This window comes from Oryzias melastigma, linkage group LG11 (genome assembly GCF_002922805.2).
Source record: "Oryzias melastigma strain HK-1 linkage group LG11, ASM292280v2, whole genome shotgun sequence".
NCBI classification, from domain to species: Eukaryota; Metazoa; Chordata; class Actinopteri; order Beloniformes; family Adrianichthyidae; genus Oryzias; species Oryzias melastigma.
In genome coordinates, this window is record NC_050522.1 from 19,923,468 (window position 1) to 19,942,959 (window position 19,492).

The following is a 19,492-nucleotide window of genomic DNA, read 5'->3' on the forward strand; positions in this document are numbered from 1 at the left end:
GACTCTCCTCAGAGGCAATAAACTTGAAGGGGAATAGCCCCAGGTACTTTCCTCAGGGACAGGGAACACATATAACAGAGGAGAACAGGAAGAACTTACTTCTAGGGATAAGGAACATGAGAATCCCTAGGGGCTGTCTTCAAGGACAAGGAACATGAAGAGGAGCAGCCCCATGGATTCACCGTAAGGACAATAAACATGAAGGGGAGCGGCCCTAGAGAATCTCCTCAGTGACAGGGAACACAAAAGAGGAAAACAGGAATCACTTACCTCTGCAGATAAAGAACACGAAGACAAGCAGCCTTGGTGACCCTTCTCAAGGACAAAACACATTAAGAGGAGCAGCCCCACTGACCCTCCTTAGAGACATGAAACCTGAAGAGATTTGGCCACAACAACACCCCTTTTACAGGGCTTCAACATAACTGAAGGAAAATCGTATGGCATGGCACGATGTGGACTGCAGTGGCAAGAAAACTGCCTCTGCAGCAAATATCTCCTCCTGGGTCAAGATTGTTGAGATTATTCAGTCAAGAACCTGTGGAGTATGACCCAAAATTGCAGGGGGAACCCATGTGATGTCACAGACCACTGAAGATGTGATCTAATCAGTGTGAAACAAACTCCGGTTAGCCCGAGCACCAAGTTTCTTTTTAATTCTCCTTTTGCTAATCCTGTCTTTTTTCATCTTAATTAGTGAAGCAGGTAAATACTAAAATTTCACCAACTGATCAAGTGCAGTCAAAGGATGTTTGGCCCCCTAGGGGCAGTAACAGGCACAGCATTGAGGCATTAAGGCCAAAACAAAGAAGGGGATCTTAGGAAATGATTTAAAAACAAACTGAAGATGCCTGAGGGGGACTCTTTTCACATTCTGTCCTTCCTTTCTCCTGCTTTCTTCTTCCTGTCCTCCTTTAACTTGTCTGGCTTTTTCTTCTGGGAGCGGACTGAAAGCTCCTGGGCCTGCCCGGGTCCAACAGCAGCTATAAATGTGCATGTAAACATCTAAATCTTTTAATCCTCTGTCCCTCCAGCTTGTTAAGTCAGAAACTGTGTCTCGGTTCTTCTGGAACTCTACTCTTTTTGAAACAATTCTCCTCTTGCAGCCTCGCAGTCGACTCGTGCGCCCTCTATACAGACTGCTGTTTTTGGCAGTTTTAACCATCCCAAAGATGCGGAATTTAACTTTTAATTATAATATTTGAAATCTGTTTGAAATGGCATTAACACAGGTTAAAAACAAGTTTACATTTTTAAAATCCTCACCTTGATTTATCCACTCACATCAGTGTGTGAACATGTGTGTGTGGTTGAATGGGACTGTACAGCACTTTGGGCCTTCGAGGAAGGTAGTAATGCGCTATATGCACAGTTTATATATACATAGCAGCCTGCCACAACTGTCCTTCCTGATTAGTCCTGTTTGCTCTGATGTCTGTAAGTCATGCAGAAGAAAATGAAAAGGACTCTACACCAACTTGCTGCACTGACAGACTTTTGGTATGATGGTGTGGAGTGGCCTCTCCGTTAGTGGAAAAAAAAGTTTATCATTCCTGGAGACAGAAAGATAGAGAGAGACAGTTTGTGACTATTTTATATATTTATTTACATATATATAATGTATGGAAAATGGTAAATGGCGTATACCACATATATATATGTATATATATATATATATATATATATATATAATATATATGTGTATATATGCATATTATATAAGGTAAACGCCATTTACCATTTTTCATACATTTTGAAATATTCACATTTTGCTTTAGCTAAGGGTGTGCCCAAATATTTTTTTCCCCATCCTGGTCTTCCATACTCATCAATTAAATCTAAACCAACACTGTTCCCAATCACAACACCTACCTGCTGGGAAAAATGAAGTAGAACCAGAGATCCCAAAACTCTCAAGGTTTCTTAAAGAAGACCAAGAGCCCCCACAGATGTCTGACTGATTGACTTTGGGAGAACTGTTGGACCGATTCTCTGATCAATCATATCACGGGATGTGGATTTCCAACAAGCTTATTGGGAGGAGTGGTTGCCATAGAAACGTCGACTCTGGCTGACTCTGACCAATCACTGCTTTCTGACGTCGTCTGGCATCCTTATTACGAAGAATTTGGCGACTAAATTAACTTTGTTTTGATGGACCTGGATGTAAGCCATTTTATATGGGTGACGTCACACTCACTCGGTTCAGCTCTTATATACAGTCAATAGTCTGTCCTCAGAAACTCTCAACAAAATATACCAGTGTGTAAACAAAGCAAGAAAGCTGCACACACATGCTTTAGTGCAGACGTCGAGTTAGTAAACCAAACATGTTCTCATTTGAAGGTAAATGCTCCACGGATCCCAAATGAGCAACGTCTTTGATGTAGAACAAGAAAAAAAAAAGCATCTGACAAAGACTGTTTGACCATTTCTGCTTTCAAATGAGAAAAACCAGTGCTGTTCCACTAAAGTATTCAGAATCTCAAAACACACCTGACACGACCTCTGACGGTTCTAAGATTTAAAACCGAGGACGTGCGGCAATACGGCTGACCTCGGATCAAGGGTAAATAAGCGTTAGCCCCATCGGTGCATTCACCGTGAACCTGGGAGGTTCCTTTCATCTATACCGACCTCTAACAGACTGACAGACCGTCATTCTTTAAAATTACGCCGTTGATTTGTCAGCAAAACGGTAGGTGTGTTTGCAGAGGAATAAAAATTGAAGGGAAAAAGAAGGGGGTGAATTATTTTTCTCTGACAAGTTAAAATACCTCAATAAATATGATAGAAATATCAGGCTTTTTTTCCTAGCTTTTAACTGAATACATCAAAGAAACCTCCTACATTGGGAAGTGTTTTCCATCAGCCTTTCAAAGTTACTCGTAAAGCTTTAGACACCCTCATATGGGGCGTAAGGGGTTGTAGAGAGGAAAGGTGGCATCTTAAGATGAGCACAGGCGTGTCCTGCAGTTCCCTTGAGAGTTGCACAGCCACATTGAAAATGGAACTTAAGATCACTGTGTGTGTGGTAAGTGTATCATGGAATATTTGTAAAGATAGTGTAAGTTACACGCACTCATGACATACAGGTGATAATGCTGTCATCCGTTGCCCTTAAGCCACACTCTAGTTGATAATGTGGTGCAAGTACTGGTTCCTTTCTGACCTGTTTCTTGCAGCATGCCTGTAGAACCAAATGTTAATCCACTTTTTCTTTGCAAGTTTTGATATTTCCAGTGGGTTCCATACAAGTCTTCCAGTAAGTATTTTTGTTATGCTTTTGGTAGTATGTCTTCATCCTGACACTTGGCTGTCATTTTTAAGTCTTTTCCTCACATTTTTAACACAGAGTTATGTATATAGACTTTATACAAATAAAGTTATTCTCAATTCAGTTTGTTTGGTGTCTTTAGACAGAAGAGAGACATTTTGTTCATGAGGAAGAGGTTTTTAAGTTGTTGATATAAAAAAAAGCCAGTCGTCAAAAGCCATTTTTGCCGCTTTTGGATTCCAGCACACCCAATATCCACACATGGAGAAAACAGGAAACAGTGGAAACCCTCCCCAGGAAAAACAGATTGACCAAAATGACCCCACAACATCAGAAGAGGACAAAGGGCTGCAGGCCTGGCTTGGCTCAGTTAAGGTCAGAATTCGTAATTCTACCAAAAAAAAAAAGGACAATGGACAAAAATAGTCTTCATTGCAGTAGTCTCACTCCTTTTCAAGCAATCAATCAAACTCTACTTGACTTTAATTAATAATTATAAAAATTAATGAACCAAATGTGACATAAGTGATTTTGGTTTTGGTTTGTTTGTTTTCATTTTTTTATCAATACATTTCATTATTTTTTAAATGAGTTTGAAATATCTGTGTATTTTGTCCTGTATTTTTCACAATTTATGCTCTGACTTCCTCCCACCGTCCAAAAACATGCTTCATAGGTTAATTGGTGACTCTAAATTGCCCCTAGGTGTGAATGTGAGAGTGAATGTGTGTGATTGAGGCCCTGCGACAGACTAGTGACCTGTCCAGGGTGTACCCCGCCTTCGCCCATCAGTAGCCGGGTTAGGCTCCGGCACCCCCGTAACCCCAAAAGGGATAAAGCGGACAAGAAGATGAATTAATGAATGATCAATTTTTCAAGACTGGGTTTAAGCCCAGAGACGGTCATGAAGCTCAAAACGTAAGTTTACGAGCATTTACTTAGTTTTTTCATTGGAATTGACCACTTGAACATGCTGAGGGTGGGGTGAATGTAGGTTGATGTCCAGTCGCTCCTCTCTATGCCCCCCCCCAGGCCCAATTGACCCCAAAACCCACAGCACGTGTGCGGGTCAACCAACTATACAGGAGTGACCCTAAAAACCTGCTTCCTGCTGGAAAACCCTACTGGAGAACCTGACTGTGTTACCTTTTCTGATATCTAACTTTGACCAGAAACATTTCTATGTGACAAAGCTGCAAACCAATTAAAAAGGTCAGATTTGGAAAACACCTTTTGAGTTTTCAAGATTAAAATGTTTTGACTCCTTCAGGAGATTCTTGCTCAGACTTTTGGCTTTGCTTTTTCTCTCATTATAAATACATTGAAAAACTCAAAACGTTGAGAGAGTGAAGAACTTCAGCAAACTTTCAGCAAAAATATCATTCATATTTTTAATTATTTATCAGATATTGGTTCTTTGAGAGAGCCTTTCTTTACTGGAGAGAACTTATTTTGCTGACTAACGTCTTTGAGGAACTGTAAGACATTTGTGTTAAACTTCAAGGGTCAGGGTTCAGGAGGGGGTCAGGAAAACCATCCAGAAGGCTCTGTCCTCTCTGTTGCGACGGCAACGGCGTCCTGAGTGTCAGTGACGCTGGTTTGTATTCTGCCGGCTGTCTGCGCTCACCTTTCTAACAGCTCAAAAAGAGAAGTTTAAAGTCAGCTCTTTGGGCTGCAGTGATGCAAACCCCTGAAACAACATTTTCTGTCTGAGTTCATCTGACAGGAAAACAGTGGGGAGGCTGCAAAAGCAGGAAGAAGCTGACCTCCATTCTTGTACGTCAAATGAAACACGAGTTGGAATATGAAGGGAAAGAGAAAAAAAACAGGTTAGAGTTTCTAGAAAAACAGAGAATGTTGTGTTTCTTTCCTCTGTTTAGCCCCTGTCTCATCATCATCATCAGACACAAACAATATTCATGTAGGAGTTTAAAGAATGTTTGGAGGGATTCCTTTCTGCCTCGCTGATGTTTGACTGGAATTTTTAATAGAATTTGCCACTTTTTGAGCAACTTTTAGGAATTAACCACCCATTTTTTTGTTATTCTTTAAAAAAAAATGGGGCTACACAATGGGGCAGCGGTCATTGCGCGGTCTCACATTACAGCGGTCATTGCGCGGTCTCAAATTCCAGTTGGAATCTGTCTGTTAGGTGTTTACATGTTCTCCTCATGTGTCATGTGAGGAGGTGGTTTGTATCCTTACACAGTCGAAAATGGGTTCATTGGTGTCTCTAAATCTCTAGGTGTGGCACTGTGACAGACTGATCCAAGAGGATCCTGGTTGCAGAAAGCAAGATGGCACTCACTCATCATTAGCTGGAACCAGGAGTCCGGAACAGGAAGTTCCCATCCCATCACTGAAAAATACTATTTTTTTTGGGGGGGGGGTAAAAAAAAACTGATTTTGCTGACGACCTTAACAGCTAGGATTTCTCCTGTTTTCAGCTTTAAATCTATGCCGAAATATATATATTTTTAATTTTAACCAGGGGAAAACAATCCCATTGAAATAAAACAGTCATTAATTTAAAACAGTTACAGATTAGTGATTTTGTTCCCAGGTTCTTCATAATAACATCAAACTGAAGCAAAGTTGTGAGCTTTGAAAGCCGGATTGTTTTATTTTGATGTGTCAAAAATGATTGTATTGACATACTGTAACTCCAAACATGATCAGCGTGAATCAGAGAATCCTCACAAAAACACGGCTTTGCCCCGATATGCAACACATTTTCGGCTCAAATCCTCTTCTCCACATGACAAAATAAGATGATTCACGATGATTGCCTTACAAGTAATGGTGGTCAAAGGAATGTAAGCAGTTCTACAAAAAAGAAAATAATCAACCGTTTTACCAATTTATTACCTTTATGCCCCAGTTTAAGCTGTTCTTGCACACAAATCTGTGGATTTCCATTTAAAAATGTGAATAAAACACATTACAATTCTGAAATCTTTATGGAATTTCTGCTTCTGCCTAATGATGAGTGGACGCCATCTCGTCTGCAACCAGGTTCTCCTCAACTGATCTGTTCTCGGTACCACCTTCACCTTACTGGATAGGCTCCAGCAATGGATGGATAGATGGATTAGTTGATGGAAGGATGGACCGATTGATTGACGGATGGACAGATCCATGAAATGGATTAAAAAATGCTAATCACAACTCCGTGACACTACTTACATACAAAAAATATGCCACAAAAAGTACAAAAATCTGTTTTGTTTCACATATTTTCTTGTATAAATGTAATCTCCTATTGTTAATAAAGTTTTTTTTTCACTTCCCTTATATATGGTGTTACATTTGTGAGGAACTTAATTTGTGGGAGGGGCCAACTATCCATTGCTGCCTTCAGTTTATTGTCTATAAACTGAAGGCTAGCTTCCAAGCATTTGAGAAGTCGGAGCTTGGCATTCCAAAAAGATCATTTTCTCATTCTGTCATCGCTTACGTGGGTTTATTTGTTTAAAGTTGCAGAAAAAAATGTCCAATGGCTTTTTTGGAATCTGAGCTCTCATAAGACGCCTGCCATGACTGTCCTTCTTCATTGACGCTGTTTGCTGAACAAGAAGATGAACTTGCTGCTCTGACAGACTTTTGGTGGTGGAAGTATGATGGCGTGGAGTGGAATCTCCTTTACTGGAAAAATGAAGTCTGTCACCACTGGAGACAGAAAGGTAAAGAGAGAAATGAAATCCCATATCTCTACAATTTGAGATCGAAATTTCTTCATTACTAATGTTTTTTTTTTCTTCAATCAAATTAACCAAAAAACGAATTAAAATCTATGAAAGAACCAGCTGTTTGAGAAAGCTTTCAACAAATTTAGCGTGGGTGTAACCACATCCTCAGCACTGCTGTTCAACCAACAAATGCAGTTTATTTACAGATGTGATTTAAAAAATATTCTTAAAGTCCCACTCCAGTCATCTTTTGGTCTATTGTAAAAGCCATCCCAGTGGTTTTGTAATTATGATTGTTGTTTCTAGCCAAAAAAAAAAAAGACATTTTCCAGAACAAAGTTTATACAGTCACACAATTTCAGCTATTTATTATTTGTCAATTACATTCAAACTATACAACTTAAACAGCAAAACATCTTCATGCTGATTTAAAACTTTTTTTGCATTCATGGGGAATGCTAAATTTTTCAAAATGCAATACCTGAAAATTGCTGTAATGAATTTAAAGGGGAAATTAAACTATTGTGAATTTGAAGAATAATAAAAAAACATTTATCTACAACAAATGAATTTATTTTCTCACAAATAAACAAAATATTCTAAACAAATGCATTCTTGATTGGATCTGTACGACCTAATTAATTATCACAAATTGTATTTCATATTTTAAGGTACTTTTTTTTCCTTTTTTCTGTTCTGTAATTTGACTGGTCAGTCGGACCTTAGCAAAGAGTAGTACAGGTGAAGTTTATTTTTAATAAGTATACTTGAGCATAAGTATGGCAAGTCTAATAAAGACCATGTCCATGTAGTGCAGGGAGTACTAACTGAATACTTCTTCAGACTAAATTGGAAACTTTTACCATAGACATAGGGTGTATACAGGCTGGAAAGGTCTGTTGGTCTGGACCAAGCATCTACTGGAGATTTCAGTTTTTAACCAAATCCTGTAAACAAAAGCATATGACTAAAGATCTCTTCAGTTATTGGGCAGGAATGACGAGGGTGGGGCAAAGCAACAAGACAAAAAATAATGGAAGTTCTGTGCTTTGCAATCCTTGTTGAGATAGTTACTTATTCAAACTGATCAATTTTGAACGTCTCTAACAATCTCTGGCATGCTGGAAGGTGGTTGATAAATAGATGATGGCTAAGAAAGTACGCTGATAAATGTTTATGTCACATAGATTGTCAGGGAAAACAGTGAGAAGCCTCGTGTAACACGTTAAAAGTTGTTTTGATGAGCCCGCATTCATCCGGCCACATTCCAATGAGTTACTGTTGCATCACTACTCCACGTTAGTCTGCGGCGCTCCGTTTACATCCATAAAGACCGGGTACGGAGGCCATTTTTGTCCAGTTGTTCCTCTCCAAGCATGGAGTCTATTCAGACTGAAGAAACCCAGAGCTAACAGGAGCTCAGTCTGATTGGAAACAAACCGAAACCACCTTAAAAGATGTGGTCTTGGTCCCGGACCAAGTTTCGCATGGGTGTATTCAGACTGAATATTTGATCCAGACTATTGGGTAAAACAAACTCTGGTTCACTTTAAGGTACATGTGTCAAAGTCAAGGCCCAGGGGCCGGATCCGGCCCTCAGGGTAATTGTATCCGGCCCTCCAGTTCCAGTTTTATTAATTGTTAATAATGGCTCAATGTTATCTTGCGCTTATTTTGTAACTTGTATATTTTTATGGAGAATAAAATATTGAAAGTTATTTAAGGTTTAAGTTGATTTATTCTGGAATAATATTCTTGTATGTTTTTATGTGAAAAAAGTTACGCTTTTTAAAGTTGTAAAAATGTAGTTTTAGTGTGTTCAATAAATGTTTATCCTGTTCGGCCCTCGACCTAAGGTGTGTTTTGGATTTTGGTCCCTTGTGTGATTGAGTTTGACTCCCTCTGCTGCTATAAGTACATCTGTATTACAAGTATACTTGTAATACACGTAAATACACTACTTTTTGATAAGGTTGTTTTTAGTTTCTCAAGAACAAGATATTCTTAATAATAATTCTTCATAGAAACTTAATACAATTGAAAATATATATATTTTTTGTATTTTTTAGGGAAAATTAGCTAAATATCTATCGACATTTAACCAATATTTAAGATATTATTTTAAAAATCCTAAGTTGCGCTGAATTCTCAGAGGCTCAGGTGTAAAGCTGTCGCTCGCTGCTTCTGATTGGTCGACAGCTAAACTCCACGCCCCTCCAGATTCCTCGATTAAACTGTCAATCTTCTGGACAATTCCCGCCCACCGAGGTATGAAACGGCGCGAGCGCGGCGCGAGCGCCTGCACATCTCTCCCGAGCGGCGCGCGTGAGGCAGCAGAGAGATGAGCAGAGCCTCGCGGAGCGAACATGGATCCTCATGAGGCGCTCGTGCTGTGGATTTTAACCGTCAGCGCGCTGAAGAGGGACTGTCGCGGAGAGGAAGGTACGTGGGGCGCGGGCGCGCGCGGGGTCAGTCCCAGCACCTGTGACCTGATGAAGGAGAAGTGACGTACGAGCCGCTTCAGTTCTTTTTTTCTCTTCCAAAGTTCTGCCGGTCCGGATCAACTGGTCCCGACAGTAGGGCGCATGCGCGTGGTAGTAGGACAGCGCAGCTCTTTGTCCTAAAATCAGGTGCGCGTGCGTGTTTCTCTTCACCTGTCGGATCAAAATCGTTCGTAATTTGTTTAATGCGCGCGCGAGGAGGCGTTTAAAAGACAAGTGGCGCGTGCTCCTGATGAAGATTGTTGTAGTCTGATGGTGGAGTGGTCTCGTGCGCTGTGCACGCGCGTACAGCTGGATGGATGCTGAAGTTTGACAGATGCTCCAAGAGCTCGCGCTCATTTCATCTCCCCCCGGCACGTGGGAGACGAAGAGAACTTCTTATTTTTGAGTGGTGTAGTGAGGAAGAGGAGCGTCTCCTCCTCACTGTGAGGACCCCCCACACACACACCCGCGCGCGCTTCAGCGCTAACGCACCTTGGCATCTCATCGGGATCTCATTTACTTCCCTCCCCTCCCTCTGCATCCATCCTCTCTGCAGCAGAGGAGGTGAAGAGAACAATGGAGGCAGGAGAAGGAGCGTGAGGTGACTGCAGCCTCCCTATGCACGCGCGTGGGACTAAGTTAGGATGGAGATCCACGTCTCTGCTCCTGGGAGTTTAGTCAGATTTGTGAAAAGTTCTCATTTTGGCTCCAAATAAGCAGAAATATTTGTTTAAAGCAAATTTACCAAAGGAAAAAAAAAGATTTTAAGTTTTTAAAGATCTTAATTTGAAGGGCACTATTCAGAGTTTTTTAATGCCCTGCAATCTTAAGTGAAATCATGAACATTTTAAAAATTCAAAACATTTACTAGACATGTTTTCTTGACAGGAGACTGTATGAAACTGGACGTGATTATAGAAAATTACCACATTTTCTTTTTTCACACCGGAATATAAGGCGAACCGTCAATGAATGGTCAATTTTTTTTAACATATTTTATATATAAGGCGCATCAAACTATAAAGCGACACAGATAAGTTGGTTAGTCAGACTTTGGCCGGATTCAAATTCTATACCTCTACCTCCAAACGGAGTTACGTAAAAATAGACTATATCCCCCCAAATCCTTAACTACTAAAATACTATACAGTGCGGGACAATATAATGTCCTGGACTTTAAAGGCAATTCTGACACAATGTTCACTACTTTTCTTTCGTTTTTCTAAACGCCGGATATGATGTCACCAATTTCACGAATCAATATGAAGATTTCATGACGTTTATTTACGACTCCACTGTATTCTGATGGTGAAAGTGAGGATGGTTTATTCAAATATTACATTTAAACACGTTTTTTGGTTAAAAATTGTTCGACCGCCATGCTTTGTGTATTTATTTGCTAATGTAGTGAGCATCCATTGTTTTTCGCAAAGACTTCTGGGAAATTTCTAGTGTATTCGTTTGAATTTTGGAATTGGTAGATTTGGACTTCACTATAAAATGGTGAATGCTCTATGTAGAGTGTAGCGGGGGAATTCGGACACAGTCTCGTCAAATTCACATGTTACTGCCACTTGATGACATCATCAATAGTCGCCGGTCGTTTATGTTAGCGGGTAGCTGCTAACTACGGTTTTATAACTTTAAAATGCCATGCTAAAAGAAGAAGTCATTACTTACATTTCCATGCACACCCACACAGAGAAATTTGTTTCTACTCTGCGGCATAGCATGATGTTAATCACCCTACACTGTAAAAAGTGAAAAATTGGATCAATTAACAAAAGTTCTGTAATTTTTTACATTTAAAATGATTAGTTTTCATCGAATTAAAAATATGAGTTGATGATACATTTCTGAAACATTGTAACATTGTGTACTGATGGAGGGATACTCAGCCTTAAGTCGTGTGGTTTCCCCTTAAAAAACAGGTTTGGACACCACTAAACCTCCTAATCTCCTACATTTGGAAGGGTAGGGAGAAGAATTTGGATTTGTTACCAGCACGCGAAACGCCGCCACACGTTAGCTGCGTTTGCGTATTCACAATAACGCCCAACCTTGTTTGCAACTAGTGAAAAAAACATTTTGATAAAGCGTCTTGTATCTCTCAAAATCGCTTTGACATGAGTTCAAATAACAAAAATGAATCCATATATAAAGGTACACCTTTTTTTTTAAATTTATTTAAGGCTTTTAAGTGCACCGTATACTGTAGAAAACATTAAAATATGCATTTCTGAGTATTTCTTTATTCAAATCCTTGTCAATCAACAGCAGATAAAAATGCAGTTTGTGTGCGTTCCGATTCATACGAGTGTCGATGACTAGATCCATGTACGTCTTTGTTTTCCTTGTCTGAGTCGGTATCTGGCTCAAGCTTGTGTGTCTGGAAAGCTCCGATATTGCTCGCCATTTTTGTTGCATCGCTAAAGTTAGGTTGTGGGTGTGAAGGGCTGTAAGCTACAGAGAGTGTGTAACTGAAAGCTCTCATTTATGGGTAACGGGAAGAGGGGGTGGGGTTGCTCTGTGTCTACAGTCCCGCCCACAACTCGGAGACAAATTTCTAATGAACTCCTGCCGCTCTGCAGGAAATATGTTTCACTGTTAAATAGTGACTATAAATCACACTTTTTTTTTTTTTTAATTTAATTTTGGCTAAAAACAGCAAAGTCATGATTACGAGAGTTCATAATACTTGTAGATCAAAAGATGATTGGAGTGGATCTCTGCAGGAACATGTGTGGTTCTTCACACAAACCCAGACGATAAACTGACACTTGGAGAATTGATATATGATTTTTGACCCTTATGGCCACCTGTACTTCTGCAAGTGTTAAACCCCGTGGATACGTGTTGCTTTCACACTGAGCTGTTTGGTCCACACCACAGTTTGTTCAGCAGATCATCTGAACTCAGGTGAGGACTTTACTTATTGATCCTCAGACTGATAATCAAATGGAAAAAAATACATATTGGAATTGATTTTCTTTGTGTATGTGTTCTTTAAGGTGGTCTTAAAAATGGAAAATACTTTAGTTTATAAACCCTGTTTGATGAGGAATTTTCTGGGAACGTTGATGTAACTTATTGTTGACTGAGTATTCTTTGATTAGAGACGCTTCAGTTTGAACTCGTCTCTGATGAACACGTTTGGTGAACATCTGAGGTCAGCATGACAACGTTTAATTTGACCCCATAATGTGTGCTCTGGCGGCGAATGTGCGGTCCGTGAATGAGTCGTCTGAGAGTTCGTCCTCGGACCAGCGTGGCGGTTCATCTTCGGTTGGCGTGAAGGCCCTCACCACTGCTGCTGCTTCTGTTGAATTGCATGTTTGTGACCTTTGTGTCTGGGAGGTCATGGTGATTTGTGAACGCCGCGAGCCCCAGTCTGCTCCTGTCTGAGCCTCAGGGACGCCATCATTTTCAGAAGAGGCAGGACGGCGACGGCTGTCATTTAGAATAATGCATGCCAAGCAGGAGAAGGGGGGTGTCTGTCTGAGCGGTGACATGATGAGATGAAGCATTGTTGTTGACAATTCTGATGCTTCATCATGTTAAAAAATGCACAAACATTTTGTGTTTGTTTGCTTAAACCTGTGAGTTCAGGTGGAAAGTTTCTGAGAGAGCAGTCATGTCTGACCAGAGGAGCTAAATCAGCAAAAAAACAAAACAAAAATGTAATGTTTTGATTAAAATGTCCAACATAGTCAAATTTCAGATGCACCCAAAAGATAGATGACACCATCTTTGTTCAAAAAGGGAAGTGGCTGGTCCATATCTAAGCTAAGCTAGCGTAAGCTCACGCATGAATTGGCATTTTTTGAAGGTTGTCTGGAAATGCAAAAATAAAAAAAACTATAACTTAAAGTCTAACAAAAGCAACTGTTAGCTTCCATTTAAGTGCTATATTCTGAAATACAGTTAAGAGGCGACAAAAGGCTGAAAAGATGCAAAAAATTGAAGAAATCGCTAAATGTAACTAAGCTAAGCTAGCTAAGAAGATTATCAATACAAAGTTAGACATACACAATCATGCAAATACAAACCTACTAATAAAATGCTAGGTTAGCTTGAAATGTAAAAGTTTGAGTAAAAATAAAAGCCTAACTGTGCGAAAATTCTAATTTATTTTAAATTGACAACTAATACAGTATATGAAATGCTAATTTAGCTTGAAATGTAAACATTTTAAAGTAAAAATAAAAGCCTTGAAAATGCTAATTTATGTTAAAATTAGCATTTAAATGTGCAAAAATACTGTTAGCCTGTAAATGTTTTAAAGTAAAAATGGAAGCTTAGCTGTTTGAACATGCTAATTTACTTTAAAATTAGCATTAGCGCAAAATGCTAAATTAGCTAATAAAACTGTAAAACAAAAGAAAGCAGAAACAAAAACATAGATCTTATCATTCTAAGATGCTAACTAATTTTTAAATTATTTATATATTTAAAAACCGTCTTCAACGGGAAGCTAACAAACTATCCTATGCATGTAAAACATCAGTAACTTTGACAATATTTAAATTTCCCTGTTCTGTATGTATTGGCATGTAAAATAAATCTATAAAATCCCTTAAAACCAGGGAGGCACTGGCTCCCATTTTATTTGGTATTATATGACTTGGCCTGGATTTGAACTCACAACCTTCCAGTCTCAGGGTGGACACTGTACCACAAGGCCACTGAGCTGGAAGATTATAGTTTTAAGGTTAAAACAACAAAATATTGTAACCAATCAGATTACTCAAAGCTGTAATCTTCTGCTTTGGTGAACATTTGCTGAAGTATTTTACTTTGAAAGGACAAAGATTGATTAAAGCAGACATAAAAAGTAAAACGTTTCTAAATGTTGAAGCCAAAATCATCAAAGTGCTGTCAGGGATGTCAGGAAACGGAAGTCTTTGACATCAGAAGAGTGTTTTGTAGTTTCCACATCGTTCTTTGTTTCTGGCTGCTGAAAGATTTTGTTGTATTTTTAGATTGATAATAAAACCAGAATGTTTCTTCCCTTAAATGCACCTTAGAGATTTTCTTCTGCGTGTGTGTTTGTGTGTCTGATCTCATCTTGGACGTAATATCTGCCGGTCTGCGGACATAAAGCGAGCATCAGAACCATCCGGCGTTGGCTGCGTGTCGCAGACAGAAGAGCCCGCGCTTTCATGCCAGCGCTTTATGCAAGCATCTCCAAGGCTTGTTCTCCAAAGGTTCTTCAAAGGTTATATGCAAAAAAACATCTCAAGTAGGAGGAAGGCTGTGAATTAAAATGTCTCGCGCCTCCCACGCTGCCAGACTCCGAGAGAGGATTGGCGGCCCGAGTCCGCCGCTCACCGGTTCTCCTGCTTCTGGAGAGTTGTCCTCCACGCTGAGTGAAGCTGATGAACGCTGTGTGGAGTTTGCTGCTCAGACGGATGAACAGCGAGTGCATTCTTGATGTGGGTGGGGGGGGGGCTCAGCTGGTAATCGTCTTCATCCCAGATCAGTTTCACACTTGTTAGGGTTGTGTGACCTTTCCTGAACTCTCAATTGTCGGTTTAAAGCTTTATTTTGGAGGGGTGTCAGAGGTCAACCCGCCTTCCTCATGTTGGCTTGCAGACCATCAGGTGGATCATTTGTATTCTGAGAACGTGATCACAGTTTGGTTGTATTGTCTTTCTTTTGTAGTCATTTAAAAAAAAACCCGTGGGGAGATAACTTTTGCTGACTCCAGTTGACTTTGTTTGTCAGTGGTTTTTGTTTGAGGTCATCAGACGCGCTTTGAACCCTCAGAGAATCCGTCGTCACTTATGTAAGGCTGATGCGAGCCGACAAAGCTGGGGAGAATTTTTTGTTTTGGGACATGACGGTCCGTCCTCCATCCGTTCAGCACGAGATTTCACGTGCCCCACCAGACTCACCTGGTGAAGAAGAAGAAGTCTGGGGGCTTGTCCGGGATTGTGGATCTCAATGGGGCTTCTGTGTGAGACAGAATGCCTCCCGTTTTCCGATTTGGATTGCGCCTCGTCTGCAATTGTTGTCCCTGCCCCCCTCCCCCCGCGCCCCGTCAGTCTGCAGTCCTAACGACCTTGGTGTTGGGAACGGCGGCGGCTCTTAAACTAGGAAACCCCATTAATCTCCCAGAGAGGCGTTTGACCTTTCAGACTCATTAAGCAGAGCGGCCGCACGTGCGCACGTTTGTTTGGCGCGCACGCGCCATCGGTTGAGGCGTGCCACGTTCTCCGGAGTGGGTGGAGCTTGGAGCCGCCTGACCTTTTACCTGCACGATGAATGAAAACATAAATCTGTCACTTTTTGCCCCCACCTTTTTTTTACACCTCTTCATAATCTCACAGTGGTGGTGTTGCTGGGGGGGGCACTGATGTAATGTTAAATCCTCAGGACCCCCTCCCTCCTGCAGAGAGGATTTACTGTAATAAAAGGATGTTTGAGCAGAGGAGGAGGAGGGAGGTGACAGAGGAGGTAATGAGGTGTGCATGGGTGCTGGGTTCATCAGAGGTGCAAAGAAACGGCTGTTGGAGGTGAGAACGGCTGAAATGTAACGAGCGCGGCGAGGAGAAGCCGATCGGGTCAGAGCATCTCACCTGCATCTCCATCCGCCGAGAGACTCGGCTGCAGGTGACGACGTGATCCCGATTCGTTTAGGGACGACTGCAGGATTCAAACTTCAAATCAAAAGTTTTTATCCTCCTCACTTCTCCAGACTCTTCTGTGCAGATCGCTGGTGTCGTTTCTGATGAACTTCCTGCAGAGACTCGAGCTCGTGAAAGATAAACAAATTTGCTTTGGCTGTTCCCATGGCGACCTGGTGAAGATGGTAGCTTTACTGTTAGAACTTCTTTAGAAGATCTTTAAAGTACACTCCCAGTTTCAGCTGGATAGCAACCAAACTCTGTTTCCATTTCTCTTTATTCTGACCATTTTTAATGGATATTTAGGCTCTAAGTCGAGCAAAAAATCTTAAAAAAGCGTCTTTCACCTCATCTGAATCGGTTGTTGCCATGGCCTCCTCAGTGGTTCTCTTCCCAAAGCGTTCTTTCTAAATTGTCGACATCATTCCTATCCTACAGAAACCTCACATCTCCTCAGCTTTTAAACACTCAGTCAGGTGAACATTGTGTTTTTGGTGCTTTTTACATGATCTTGTGGTGTTTTTCTGATGATTCAGGAAATAATTTAAGATTAAATCTGCGTTTCTGACTATTTCTTTATTCAAATCGTGATGGATCAGCGTGGAATAGCTCTGTTTGGTCGGACCACAAGCTCCCTGCTCCGCTCCATTCTGATCCATCTACTTTCAGACAAATACATCCATGAACGTCTTTATTTTGGCATCTGGCTCAAAACTGTACGGATGGATGGCTGCCATTTTTGTTGCACCGTTAATGTTAGCGTAAAATGGCTGTAAGCTATTGAGAGAGTGTAAACAAAGGGATGATGGGGAATCAGCTGAGGTTTACTTTGGCACCAGCGGTTTTACCCACAACTCTGTTAAGTTCTGATGAACTCCTGCACAAAGTTTGTCCTAGAAAACAACACAAGCTTTTGATTTAGCTTAAAACGGCGTCATTAGAATTAAGACGATTGGGAACCATTTTATAAAAATATGATTGAAGAGGGCTTCAAAGCTCTTTAAAGTGACCTGCTCCTCCATCTCACCTCCCCTCAGACCTCTTCCTTTGACTCCATCCCGTCCTCCACCCTTCAAGATGATCCTTTCACACCCCCTCCCACCAACTCCCCAAACAACTTCCAATTTCAGACGCGTTTCAGCTGTTAAAGCTTCTGAATTTTTCTTTTCTTTTCATATTTATTTCTACACCCCTCATCTCACCCCCACAAACACACTCATCCTGTCACTTATCCAGTCCTCAACAACACTTCCTCTACAAACATGCTGTTTCCAGCATACTTCATGTCATGATTGTTGTGTCTGAATTTATCACAGTCATCATCAAACGTCTACACTGAAACTCTCCGATCTGCAGAATCTCCTTTATTTAGGATGAAACATAAATCTGAATTTGACATAAAATAGAGTTAAGCTGCAGCTGATACGATTTAAACTTTTGAGTTGTGCTTGCAGACGCAGCTTGTTGTGTTTGTTTCATCACTGGAAAGTCTGTAGACTTTCACACCTTTGTATGAGCTAAATCCACAAGATCAGCTCCTCCAGCTTCATCCATCTTTAATTCATCACAAACATTTGTCGGCTGGTTTTATGACTGTTTCTTCTTCATCCCATAAAAAGAAAGTCACACAATCTGATAGAACACAGCAGTACATGTTTACCTGGGTTGAACCCCTGCTTCATGTAACATGAATTGTACATGGGTTGCTATGGAAGACCTATCTCTTTAGTTGGTTGTGGAAGTATGAAAATCAGTGCACACATTCTTCAGACCATTTAAAAAATATATATAATTGTTGTTATGGATGTTGAAGTCATGGCTGCTAGTATTTTGAACCAGAATGCAAGACTGAAGCTGTAGATTATCAGATCTCATCAAAAAACTCACCAATGATGGTGTCTGGTCACAAGATGAACCGTCTTGGTCTAATCTAATCCATTTGGGATTCAACTTTGCATTTCCTGTAATTTTAGATTGTGAAATCATTTTTGTTTGAGTTTCAAAATAAATTTTCATAAAAATGGTGATATTTGTTCATAGGTGAAAATTTTGTTTTATAATTCGAATTTATAATGTCTATTATTATTAACCTTTTTTTGTCTGACAAAGAAATGATTTAGATTTGAGATGATGTTTTGGATGTTAAAGAACTCGTTGGGTATTTTGGGGTTAATTTGGTTAAATATTTTAGCTTTAAACTAGCGGCTTCCGCTAAATTAGACATTTTCCCAGTTTCTTAAGCTAATTTAGCATTTAGCTAATATTTTAGCTTTAGGCTAGCATCTTCAGCTAAATTAGACATTCTCCTAGTTTCTTAAGCTAATTTAGCATTTAGCTAGTATTTTAGTTTTCAGCTAGCGGCTTCAGCTAAACTAGACATTTTCCCAGTTTCTTAAGCTAATTTATCATTTAGCTAGTATTTTAGTTTTAAGCTAATGGCTTCGGCTAATTTAGACATTTTCTCAGTTTCTTAAGCTAATTTAGCATTTAGCTAATATTTAAATTTTAAGCTAGCAGCTTCGGCTAAATTAGAAATTTTCCCAGTTTCTTAAGCTAATTTAGCATTTAGCTAGTATTTTAGTTTTAAGGTAGCGGCTTCGGCTAAATTAGACATCTTCCTAGTTTCTTAAGCTAATTTAGCATTTAGCTAGTATTTTAGTTTTAAGCTAGCGGCTTCGGCTAATTTAGACATTTTCCCAGTTTCTTAAGCTAATTTACCATTTAGCTAATATTTTAGCTTTACTCTAGTGGCTTTGGCTAAACTAGACATTTTCCCAGTTTCTAATGCTAATTTAGCATTTGGCTAATATTTTAGCTTTACTCTAGTGGCTTTGGCTAAACTAGACATTTTCCCAGTTTCTAATGCTAATTTAGCATTTGGCTAAAATTTTACCATTAAGCTAGTGCACAGGTGTCGAACTCCTGCCCTGGAGGACCGGTGTCCTACTTGTTTTCCAACCAAGCTGCCATAGAATCTTCTTATTGGCTAAACACACCTGATCCAGGAAATCAGCAGCAGATAAGGCAGGGATTCTGGAAAACCAGCAGGACGTCGATGACTTGAGTTTGACACCCCTGAGGTAGTGGCTTTGGCTAAATTAGACATTTTCCCAGTTTCTTAAGCTAATTTAGCATTTAGCTAATTTTTATTTTTAAGCTAGTGCCTGTTGCTAAATTAGACATGTTCCCAGTTGTTTTAGGCTAAGTTAACTAATATTTTAGCAAGCTATCAGCTTCATTGTTGATGGATTTTCAACTATCTGCTTTAGCATCTTCCACAGCCACATTCAGCTTACAGCATTCACACTAACAATATTGTGCTATATATTTAGTTGTTATTTTTCTTCCATACACTTTTCAGACCTCGTTCTTCAGCTCATTTAGCTTTTTTAGAAGATTACTGCTTGAAAGTTT

At 40.0% G+C, this 19,492-nt stretch overlaps 1 protein-coding gene across 1 annotated transcript in view; it reads left to right on the forward strand.

Moving 5' to 3' along the window:
• Positions 1-9,221: 9,221 nt before the first annotated feature.
• The window catches only part of LOC112136174 (ephrin type-A receptor 7), a 130,011-nt gene continuing 119,740 nt past the window's right edge, over positions 9,222-19,492 (forward strand). The window contains exon 1 of the mRNA XM_024257777.2: positions 9,222-9,408. Coding sequence (XP_024113545.1) covers positions 9,333-9,408 — 76 coding nt within the window. The 5' untranslated portion in view covers positions 9,222-9,332. The remainder of the gene's footprint in view (positions 9,409-19,492) is intronic.